The sequence below is a fragment of the Podarcis tiliguerta genome, assembly GCF_965153285.1.
Source record: "Podarcis tiliguerta genome assembly, chromosome: 6".
Taxonomy (NCBI): domain Eukaryota; kingdom Metazoa; phylum Chordata; class Lepidosauria; order Squamata; family Lacertidae; genus Podarcis; species Podarcis tiliguerta.
This window is the reverse complement of record NC_139539.1, coordinates 61063596-61075618: the sequence shown is the minus strand read 5'-3', so window position 1 is coordinate 61075618 and position 12023 is coordinate 61063596. Positions and strand designations below refer to the sequence as shown.

Genomic DNA, 12023 nt, shown 5'->3' with positions numbered 1-12023 from the left:
CTATATCATAAAGAAAACAAAGAAAGACTATGAGCAAGGACTGTAAAAATTGCATTTTGGAACAAGTACTTAAACTTATGACCATTTACGGGCATGACGTAAGTAAATTCTACCATTACAGAGGCTATGTAATTACCGCAATCCACTTTAGTTTATGAAATTTCCCATTTGAGTTTACAGCACCACACCACTTGTGTGTGTTTGTGAATCAAGTGTAGATTATAGAACTGTTCACAATGCCCATGGGATATCTGCAATGAGTTTTGGAAAAATGTTTTGGCGCTGTGGGTTAAACCACAGAGCCTAGGACTTGCCGATCAGAAGGTCGGTGGTTCGAATCCCCGTGATGGGGTGAGATCGCGTTGCTTGGTCCCTGCTCCTGCCAACCTAGCAGTTTGAAAGCACGTCAAAGTGCAAGTAGATAAATAGGCACCGCTCCGGCGGGAAGGTAAACGGCGTTTCCGTGCGCTGCTCTGGTTCGCCAGAAGTGGCTGAGTCATGCTGGCCACATGACCCAGAAGCTGTACGCCGGCTCCCTCAGCCAATAAAGCGAGATGAGCGCCACAACGCCAGAGTCGGTCATGACTGGACCTAATGGTCAGGGGTCCCTTTACCTTTAAGGACATAGAAATTTTACATACCATTTTGATTACTGCTGCTGGTTGTGCTGTCCTCTCTCTCCGAATGGCTGGTGCTGCTGTTAGAAGTTGTGGGAGGTGGGGAGGGAGCCCGACTAGATGCAGCACTTTCACTTTCATCTAACAGTCGATCCATGTAATCCCTTAAAGGCAGAAAGAAAACATTTGCTCTTCAGCATGGATAGAGCAGAGAAGTCGAGTACAATTATTTGCTACCAGGATCTTCATTTTCTGTTCAAAGTGCTGTACCAACAGGGTGGCAAAAGGGGAGAAATAGGACCATGTGGGTGGCAGAAACAGAAAAGAGGGCTAAGACCACCCAACTTTGGGCTCTGATCTCATCCATTGCTGGTATGCAGCAGCTGACCGGTTACCCTTGAGGAAATTCAACTCCCCCAGCCCCACCCACAAAAAAGGTTTGTCCACCCTTGCTCTAGAACAGTGTTCCCCAACCTTTTTCTGACCGTGGCCCCCTTCTGATCTTGTTTCCTTCCTGTGGCCCCCCATGGGTGTAGCCTAGGGGGGCAGCTGCCCCCCATAAATAAGTAAAAAAAAAATCAATACCATAATACAATTACATAAAATGATGGGAACATAATGAAATATTGTTGAAGCAGAAAAACATACAATCATGGAGTTGGAAGGGACCCTGAGGGTCATCTTTATAGTGCAACCCCTGCAATGTAGGAAACACATCTAAAGCATCCATGGCAGATGGCCATCCAACCTCTGCTTAGAAACCACCAAGGAAGTTGAGTCCAGAAGATCCCTAGGGAGATCCACATTCCATGTATTATAAAAATTAAAAACACTTATTTGACCCCAGTTATTTGACACAGGGGGGAAACCTACAGATACAATCCAAAAGGCACACAGAGTTCTGTATTTTAAAATGCAAGTGGTCCTCACTGACCTGAAGCAAAAATATCTTGTCATCCGGAGGAGGCCTGGCTGCCTATATAAAACACTATAGCCTCACGCTTACCTGGGAGTAAGGCCCACTGAACTCAGTGTGGCATTCTTCTGAGTAGACAGTTATTTACTTGATGCAAGTCAGTAGCACCAGACGACCCCACACAGCTAGGCATTAGGGTGGATTTCACCCCATGCCTTGCACAATTGGGCAGACAGCTCTGATCCACTTGGGGCTGGGGTGGATTGCACCCTGTGGCTTGCAGAGTCAGGCCCAGGCTGCCACCAGGCCCAAGCAGCTCACCCAGCCCTACCCATTGCCACCCCACTACCGCATTTACCCAACCTGGGGGCTCTGGATCGCGGGCTCTACTAGTCAAAACGGGAGTAGAGTGATCACCCTCTCCATCGGAAATGAAACCAGGACTGCTCCAAGAAATGCAAAGGGCAAAAAGGAGCACTAGGCCCTGGCAGGCCATCCCCTTACTCGCTTGTAATTGACCAAGCGGATAGTCAGCCAACAAATATTTTTTTAAAAATGCTCCCCCCCCCCTCAGTTCTCACTTCCCACTGTGGCCCCTCGTGCTGTGGCACCCCATTTGTGTGATTTTCACCTGTGGCCCCACTGGAATATCCGGGGGGGGGGGGGCATATGGCCTCTGGTTGGGAAACACTGCTCTAGAACATCATTCCAGTAAGACAAACATTAGTGGAAAGCGCACAGCAGTCTATGTACAAATTAATTTTAGAATTTGCAAGGACATCAATTGTAGAAAGAAGCAGTACTGCACAACTGGAAAAAATATTGTTCATACCTGATAAAGAAACAAGACTTCATAAGACAAAATCAACTATTTCTTGCCATTGGTGCTACACCATCTGTGAAACTCAGGAAGGCTTGGCAGTGCCTGGCAAAACACCTTTAACGTTTCCCCGTACTTTTATGGTATTTTATGCCACTTATATCTGTTCTTTATGTGTCTTATACTTCTTTGTAAGCAACCCTGTTCATTTTCCATTGGAGGGTGGCATACACATTCTTAAACTGAAGTCTCCAACAAGCTCACTCATTCCAAAATGTGTTTTATTTATGCTTATTTTGCTGTAAGTCACAGCAAACTTCTGTGTAACAAGTGACTAACAAGACTAATAAATCAAACTGCTTGGAGACAATTATGCTAGCTACTATTTTTCATGGAACTCTACTCCCTTGGTTTGACATTACATTGCTGGGTACTGTAGTATCAGGAGGCTTTTAATGCTTGATGTTTTTACCATTTTTAGATATGCCGTAAGCCGGCCAATTATAATAATTGCCAGGTATTTATTCACCACTTTGAGGGCTCCCTGGCCAAAAAGCACTATAAAAGACAGATAAGAGCTGCTGTGCTAGGAGAGCCAGCCTGCTGGACTTAGATCAGAATCTAACTGAATGCTAGACTTAGAGAGACCTAGATTTAAACGCTAGACTTAGGAGAGACCTGGCTTCTTGTAAGTGGAACTCTGACTAGGAAGAGCACACATTCACTTCCCATTTCTACACAAACACAAAACCAACCAAAATTGATTACGGCTTACGTTACACCAGGATGCAAGTTGTACTTCTTTTTACCAAATCGCGTCTGTTGAGCAAAGAAGTCGTATCGTTCCGATTTTTTCCACATGTAGTAAAATGCTATGCATTCTCCAACAGATCTTGTCCGTACCTTTGAAAAATGAGTAAACCAAATACTTACTCTGCTTTCTATATAGACTTATGAAACACACTCTGAGATGACAAGACTTGGAGTTGAGGGATTGTTCAAAATGGGGACATTTAGGCAGATTAACACCTTGCTGAACGCCTTAGGGATGTGCCCCTGAATGACCAGCCAAGCAAACTGCCCTTGCTTCTCCCTCCCAAAACACCACATGTTAAGCTAGATAGGGTAAATAGCACAGTCTTGCTCAGAAGCAGATATGGAACGTTAAGGCAATTTTTGCTCTGGATTACTCAGTCACTTGTTCTACACCCAGATTTATTGCACTTGGTCTTTAAATCATTACCCAATTCACTAACCTTATTTGCCTGAATCAAGTGAAAATCCTTTCCATAAGCCTTCAATCCTTGTTCAAAATTTCTACATTCTTCTTCTGTCCAGACAGATAGTTCCTCTGAATTTAAGAAATATAATACAATAGCATATAAATAAAATTATTATTTAGTTTATCTGTATACCACCCTTCATCCAAAGATCACAGGGTGGTTCACAACATAAAAATACAAAAAGAGAACACAAATTACATAATAAACCAAGAACAAGAAAACATTGAAAAGGCCATAGAATGCTCATGGAAGGGGCACACAAAGAAGGGCTTTAGACGATGTTTGCAGAGTCCAGGTTGGTATATACTGTATTGGCCCGAATATAAGCTGCACCCTCAAATAAGCCGCACCTTTAAAATTCCGGGGGGGGGGGGGGAGAGAAAAAAAGAGAATAGCCAAATATAAGCCGCTCCCTTAAAATTGGGTTACAGGCTAAAAATCGCTGCGGTTGGTAGAATTCTAACTCCAAGAGCCCTTTTAAGCCTTTGATCTTGCAAGCTCATACAATTGCTCAAATGGCAAATTGTTATTCAATTGCTACAATTCCGCAGGCACTCACACCTGCAAATGGCAAATGAGCAGTCTTGAGCTCACAAATCGGCAATAAAACATTTTTTTTTGTTCCGTTTTACCATATGTCTGTTTTAGCATTTATATCGTCAAAGCCATTTTTGTAAGGCCGCGAATTTAAGCTGCACCTTAACTTTTAACGGTTGGAATTTGGAAAAAAAGTGAGGCTTATATTCAGGCCAATATGGTATCGGGAGAGGTGGTCCTTGAGATTATTGCATTCCTGATCCATTCAAGGCTTTATAGGTAAAAGCCAGCACTTTGAATTGGGCCCAGAAACTAACTGGCAGCCAGCATAGTTGGGCCAGGATTTACATTATATGCTCAAGCTATCTTGTCCTGATGATCACCCTAGCCACTGAATTCTGCACCAGCTGAAGTTCCCAAAGTGCCTTCAGAAGCAGCCCCATGTACAATGCCTGGACTTTGAGTAATCTAGCCTAGAGGTACCCAGAGCACAGACAACTAAAGTTGGGCTATCCGTGTCCACATAGGGGTGCAGCTGGGCCACCAGGCGAAGCTGATGGAAGGTGGTCCACACCACTGAGGCCACCTGACCCTCAACCAACAGCAAATGATCCAGGAGTAGCCCCAAGCTACAGACCTACTCCTTCAGAGGGAGTGTAACCTCATCAAGACCAGGCAACCTCCCATCCATCTGATCTAGGGAACCACCCACTAACAGTGCCTCAGCTCTAAGTCAAAAAATTAGCCAATATACATAGTCATATGCAGACATCTCTTAACCATAACTTTGGGGGGATGGGTGGAGAGAGACTGAACAGGAGGGGATTGTTTACTATCTACACAAAAAGCACAAATGGGGAGCGAAATGCTTGCCTTGTTGCACCCTGTGCAATCTTATCTAATTTCCAGATCACATCTAATGTTGTATTCTGCTGCATTAAACTTTAAGTTGTTTTCCCACAACAGTATTACAACATAGTATATATTAACCCCACCTCCACTTTATATATGAATGAGATAGATGTGTGCATAGTTGCCGTATCAAATCTACTTAGACATATATGTTATAGAAATAATAAATAATTTTTTTAAATTGTCCAGTAGCACCTTAAGAGACCAACTAAGTTTGTTCTGGGTATAAACTTTCATGTGCATGCACATGAAAGCTTATACCCAGAACAAACTTAGTTGGTCTCTAAGGCGCTACTGGACAATTTTTATTTATTTATTTATTTATTTATTTCGACTGCGTCAGACGAACACGGCTACCCACCTGAATATATGTTATACTTGGACAATTTTACTAGGACTCAGTTACATTTAAAGAATCTAGAACTTTTAGAATCACAGAATTCTAGAGTTTGGAGAGATCTACAAGGGTCATCTAGCACAAGGCAGCGAAAGCGTCTCTGCCAGATAGCCACCCAAACTCGGATTATTCCTCACCAAGGAAGGAGAGTCCACCACCTTCTGAAGCAGTCCATTCCGATCTCAAACAAATCTTACTGTCAGAAAAGTCATCCTAAGCATCTCCTTTCTTGTTATTTTTGTCTTTTGGTTCAGATTCTACCTTTCAGAGCAGCAGAAAACAAGCTGGTTCCATATTGTGACAGCCCTTTAGATATCTGAAGATGGCTATCCTAGCTCCTCTCAGTCTTCTCTTCTCAAGGCTAAACATACCCAACTCCCTCAACAGTTTATCTTAAGGCTTGGGTTCCAAACCCTTGATAAATCTTGGTTGCCTCCTCTGCACAGATTCCAGCTTTTTGATATCCTCCTTAAATATTTGTCCCTCCTGAAATGCATTTTGATAGTTTTGGCCCAGTTCTCCAACCTGTTAAAGGCATATTGAATGCTGATTCTATATTCTGAGGCAGCGTTTCTGAAAGGTACAATAATCGTATATGCCTTTTGAGTTTTGTCTTACCACTGCACCACCTTCTCAGGCGAATGTAATTTGGAGATAGTTTTAATAATATTATTTTATATTTGAATTGTTTTATGCAGCTAAAAAAACCTATGATAAAGTAAAACAAAAAAATTATGCTGCCCACCCTTTGAAACCCTTTCATGTACCCTAGGGGGCACACGTACAACACTCTGGTGGCACCTGCAATTTGATGAGCATCCCATCTATTCCTTCATTCAAGTCACAACACCAGGCCCAGGACAGACCCTATGGCACCCCACTTGTCATTCTTTCCCAAGAACAATGAGGAACCATTGATGTACACTCTTAGGGTTCCATCAGTCAACCAGCTACAAATCAACATAATAGTAACTAATAAGTACACTTGAAGGGTGGGAAAACTCTCAAGAGTAAACTAAATTATTGTAATTTTTTAATGTACCTTTCATTTCCTTTTGCATTTTCTCATTTATTTTGTTTCACTGAAATATTTGCAATAAAAAAATTAAAACCATAAATATTAAACTGAATTATTTTAAGATCTCTAAAATAATGGATGGATGGAAGATATATATTTGATATATTAAAGGGCTCTTAATGGGATTGTAATGTTAGGAAGCTTTTTAAATTGGCTGTTTTCATTAAAGGTATTTTTAATGATAAAATATACATACCTCGGGCTGCTTTTACATTAAATCTTAATCTTCTTAGTGCCTCTTCTATATCAAAATTGCATTTCACTAATTCATACAAAGCCTGGGAAAGAAGGAAGAAATTATGATCTTCTCAACTATTGTTTAAAAATACTGGAACAAAATCAGCTGTTTCTGGTTTTAAAATCCAGTGTTAAGACAAAGCTAGATCCTGCTGTAGAATCATAGAATCGTAGCGTTGGAAGGGACCCTGAGGATCATGTAGTTCAACCCCCTGCAATGCAGGAATATGCAGCTGTCCCATACGGGGATCAAACCTGAAACCTTGGTGCTACTGGCACCATGCTCTGACCCACTGAGCTATCCAGGTAAAGAACATAGATTTCATATTTCCCAATACATATAAAATTCTGAATCCTGCACCACTCAAAAACATTAGGCAGCCAAGATGAGGCAGTATAATGTGACACACAATAAAATAACCACAAGGAATTTTAAAGCCGCTAAGAGTTCCAAGCGTCTTAAATACCTGCTCATTGTCTTTAATATGAGATCCTTCAGGAATTGCATCTATTCCTCTCTCATCACCTGTTCGTCTAGAGGCTTCATTAAGGAATTCGATCACTTTCTCTTCAGACAAGTAATCTGGATTCCACAGCAATTGGTCATCATTTTCATACACTAAATTAGAGAAATCAAGACATTATATATTGTCTTAACATCATCTATCTTTAAATTTATCTACCAAAATTCTTTCCATTTACCTCCAAAACAAGCCAAAATGTTAAACAGACTCCATGACAGCATTTCTGTCAATAATTCTACACAGAATGTATGGTTTTCTCAAAGAAAACCAGACTGATTTTTGAGTAGATAACACAGGGCTGAGCTGTAAAGCTGGCAAACCTGAAGAGTTGAGTTCTACTGGTTCACTAATAATTGGCGGCAACTTGGAGGATATATATTCATTGGTGACATTATGCAAAGTCTAACTCTTGTAAATGGGCAACTCAGTTCTATCACTTTGCTCTGATGGGAAGCTGTGTGCAACAAAGTAAGTATTCACTCATCATTCATGACAAAAAGCATTGGGGACTTCTAACATCTTTGCTTCCCCGGCACCTCTTGTACCTGCCACCAGAGCCAAACGCTACAAGATCAGCAGGTGTTGCCCAGTGATGAAGCCCTGGACTATGAGAGAGTCTTAATAGCTGTTACTTCATCTGTCAGTTCCAGGCCAGGAAATTCAGCTGAATACAATTATACTATTGCCTAAATAAATAAATATTCCTTACACAGCAGTTTTCCAGTAACCAAAATAAAGATTCTTATAGAGATTCACTAGGTTATGAGCTTGTTTCTCATGACCATTTTTAACATGATAAAATTAATGGATAGTAACTTTTACCAATGGAATTAATGTGATAATCACATTGCAACATTATGAGAACTGCTAAAGTTTACCTCAGTCATGAACCTCATTGGCCCCCTTTTCCCCTAAACATCTTACCTCAAATTTGTCAGATCTCTTAATTTGGATCAAATTACCACCACAGCATTAACAGCAATTAAAGTTTACCTTTTTCGTTTTCTTTGTATTTAGATATCCCAACTGGAATTTCAGCTTGAAACATGGAGCCCACCATGATTTCCTATATAAAAAAAACACATTCACAATAACAAGAAGTGTAACTGAGCACCCATCTGTTGCTATCTATGAATATTATTTAAAAAAATGTAGGTTTAACACAATATGAATGCATCCAATCACTAGAAAATGCAGTTTGAGAAAATTACCTCACTTTAATGAGGTAAGTACTCTGTATTGAGGTAGCACCATCCATTTAACCTGTGGACAACCTATGAAGTGACAGCAACATTCCCTTCTGAACAGTCAATTATCTGTCAAAATTGTTCAGTGGGCGGCTTTCAGATTGGATAAAGATGATAAAAAGATGTGTTGTATTGCTTCCATTTTTTAAAGTGACATGAAAGTGCAGAAGTTGCCAACAAAAACATGTTTCACAATACAGTTGATTTTGTCTTCTTATATACCACTTAAAAGTAATAAATAACCCCAAGGCAGTTTCCATCTAGCAAATCAAATGGCATCAATAAAAATAACAGCAAATAACCAACAACAATCAATTCAACAGCGCAAATTGAGACTAAGAATCAGGCATGCCCTTCACATGCAGTGGGCACCTATTAGAGCTATGGCTAAGAGGAGGAGGAGTTCAATAACTATGGCACCACTAAGATAAGGCCCTGTGCCATGTCTCCACTCAGTGAACTGCAGCTGCTAGTTGGACCACCAGCAGGGTTTTCTGCCAAATTCAAGAGTGTGGGCTGACATGGGGAGAGGTGGTTCAACAAATGTGTACCCACAAGACGTTAAATGCTTTATATATTAGTTTAAGCACACTGAATTGGCCCTGGTAACAAATACGAAGAAGTTCAGATCCCATAGAACAGGTTTTACATAACATTGCACATAACTGCCTGTAAGGACTCCTACAGCTACATCCTGCACTAGCTGCAGTTTCCAGGCAGTCTTCTAGGGCAACCCAACATAGAGGGCATTACAGTAGTCTGAACAAGAGGTGGCCAGAACATGCAGAACTGTGGTGAGGCTGTCTTTCCAGAAATGGCCTTAGTGGGCACACCAGCTGGAGCTGAAAATCGCTCCAAACCCTCTGATGCCTGCACCCAAGGGGCACTCACAATGTTCTAGAATACCTTATTTATTTATATAGTAGCCACATATGCTAATATAGTATTACCTTTTTCCAGTCTTCTGAAGGAATATAATCTTCGTCTTCTTCAGATTCCTCTTCTATTTCACTATCTATATACAAAAACCAACAACTTTTGCTTAAATGTTAATAGCTACTCTGAGTCGCATTCCTTCAAATACAGTATATCCTAGAGACAGTTTTCTCAAAGTTAATTGGGCATTGAGACATGATGTCACAACCAACTCTATGTGACGACTTGTGGCAGAGATCTCCTTACTGAGTAATACAAAGAACTGTAAGAAGCAAGCAGATTACAAATTTGTAAAAAGTCATTTAAATATCTGTGAACACCATGGCAATGTATTTACCAAAGAACAGCTGCATATGCAAAGTCAGAGAAAGCATGAATTTTAAAGTTTGAAATAGATTTTAAAAGGTTTTTTAAAAAAATACACCCCATGTTGATGACCATTTTTGCTAGCAGCCAAACAGCTAGTGACAATTACTATAAAAGAACACAGTTCTGATTGCTGTCAACAGTATGTTTTAATTCTAGTGAGGCCACTAAAGAAATATTGGGCAGATTCACCAGAAACTTTGTGCAAGGACTGCCACTTGTTCAACGGGGCTTGGGTCAGAGGAGCATTACAAAAGCTTCCCTTTCCTTACCCTGTTTCTCCAATGGAAGCTAGGGACACCTCAACCTTCAGAAAAGCACCGCATTTTCTGTAAATCAAACAACTGCATGTTCTGAATCCTCTACGAAGCCAAGTCTGATGAACAAGAACCACTGATCTTGGTGGTTAAAACTGAGGAAGCCAGCTGCTAACACTACTGGGGCTGGGGGGCAGGGAGAAACTGATTGTAATGTGGGGGGAAATATTTCTACAAGTCCTAACACACATGCTGAAGTCCTTCCAGACATCTGAAAGGAACTAGAACACTTCACTGCCTTTGCCTCTCACCAGATTTGCCAAATAAATGTTTAAATTTCTAGCTATTTCCTTATATGTATGGAGCCAACATGTATATTACAGATTTATGACTTGGCCCAAAATCCCCAATCGTTTCATCATTTCATAGCGTTCCTATCCCCACTAAGTGCCAGCAAAAGATTAACATCCACAGAATGCATCTTACAAGGTCTAGGAATAATCTAAATAGGATGAGTTTTCCACAGCTTACTAACCATCACTACAGTCCTGCCCCCCCCCCCATTTTCTCCTAATAATTCCAATATTTGCCAAAGAGCATACATACAAGATAATTAAAATAATTAGTAATTAAAATAATTAATTCATAATTAAAATGTGCCTATATAATTGTTTTTAAAAAGGAAGAACACAAACAAAATTACACCTTATTACTTGCAAGCAGAAACTTGCTTTTGGCACTTGTGAGAGTACTTAAGCTATGGGAAGTAAGGAAAAGGCTTATCTCATTCAGTTTTTGGTATGAGAATCCTCAAACACTTATATGGGATCAAATTACAAGAGCTGTTAAAATGTCTGAAAACAGGTTTAGATGACAATGCTTAATACTTTAAAAGACATACTTGCATCAAAGTATTTACACCGCCGTGGGCGAATTATCTCCTGTACAGCAGAGGGCACCGGATCATCGTTGGAGGACTGTGTCTCATCCTCTTGACCAGATGAATCCTTTATGACCTCCTCCTTACAAACAACAAAACAAGACAGCAGCTATTATCATCTTTGCCCTACTTACACAAGTTAACATACAAAATAAAATTGGTATAACTGACAGTGCATCATAACCCATAACAGTAAGAAGTGATGCCTTAAAAACCAAGTGGAAAAGAAAAATGAAGCAGATTAACAGACTAAAATCATACATAAGCTGCACACTGAAAAAAGAAGTTTAACATGTTTTTTAAAACTAAAAGAGGCACAGCAGGGCTGCTCAAAGAAGACATTCCACAGTACCACTGACCAAAAAGGTCCTGTCACATCCCCACCCAGGACCAAAAAAAGGGCTTCTGGTGCTAATCTTAATATCTGGCAAACTGTGCAGCAACACAGCTCCTGAGGCAACCTGGTCCCAAGTCATTAAAGGCTAGAACCAATGCTTAAATCTGAGGAAGCCAAAAGAAAAGAAAAAAGAAAAGAAAAGCAGCTACTGTTTGCTAATATGCTGTTATTTTAAAGGGGGAACTTGCAAGCTGAAATCTGCTTTTGGCAATTGTAAGTGCAGATTTAGGGATGGGAAGTAAGGAATATGCTCCAATCTTTCATCCCCTTTCATCCGGCCACTGCATTTTTTACTAATTCAGGTTTTCAAGGCTTTCTTTAAAGAAAAACCAACAGAGACAGCACTGAAGTAGTATAACCTGGAAGTAACTAGGGATGGATAACTGAGGGTGGGTCTGTATTGTTCATTAGCTGGCAAATCACCACTTTGAGACTATCTAGGAAAAAGCAAAACTACTGAAATAAAGTAATATAACATCATCACTGTTACAGAATTAGAGTTTGAGGGGTTCCATTTAGCGCAGACTTCACCAACCTAGTGCCCTTCACCAACCTAGTG

General features: G+C 40.5%; 1 protein-coding gene across 4 annotated transcripts in view; it reads right to left on the bottom strand.

Moving 5' to 3' along the window:
* The window catches only part of MIER1 (MIER1 transcriptional regulator), a 37801-nt gene that overhangs the window by 3567 nt on the left and 22211 nt on the right, over positions 1 to 12023 (bottom strand). For all 4 annotated transcript variants that reach the window (XM_083448293.1, XM_083448291.1, XM_083448292.1 and 1 more), the window contains 8 exons: positions 11029 to 11149; positions 9519 to 9583; positions 8315 to 8387; positions 7265 to 7416; positions 6757 to 6838; positions 3610 to 3704; positions 3129 to 3256; positions 642 to 781 (listed from right to left, as the gene is read on the bottom strand). In XM_083448293.1, coding sequence (XP_083304419.1) covers positions 642 to 781; positions 3129 to 3256; positions 3610 to 3704; positions 6757 to 6838; positions 7265 to 7416; positions 8315 to 8387; positions 9519 to 9583; positions 11029 to 11149 — 856 coding nt within the window. The remainder of the gene's footprint in view (positions 1 to 641; positions 782 to 3128; positions 3257 to 3609; positions 3705 to 6756; positions 6839 to 7264; positions 7417 to 8314; positions 8388 to 9518; positions 9584 to 11028; positions 11150 to 12023) is intronic.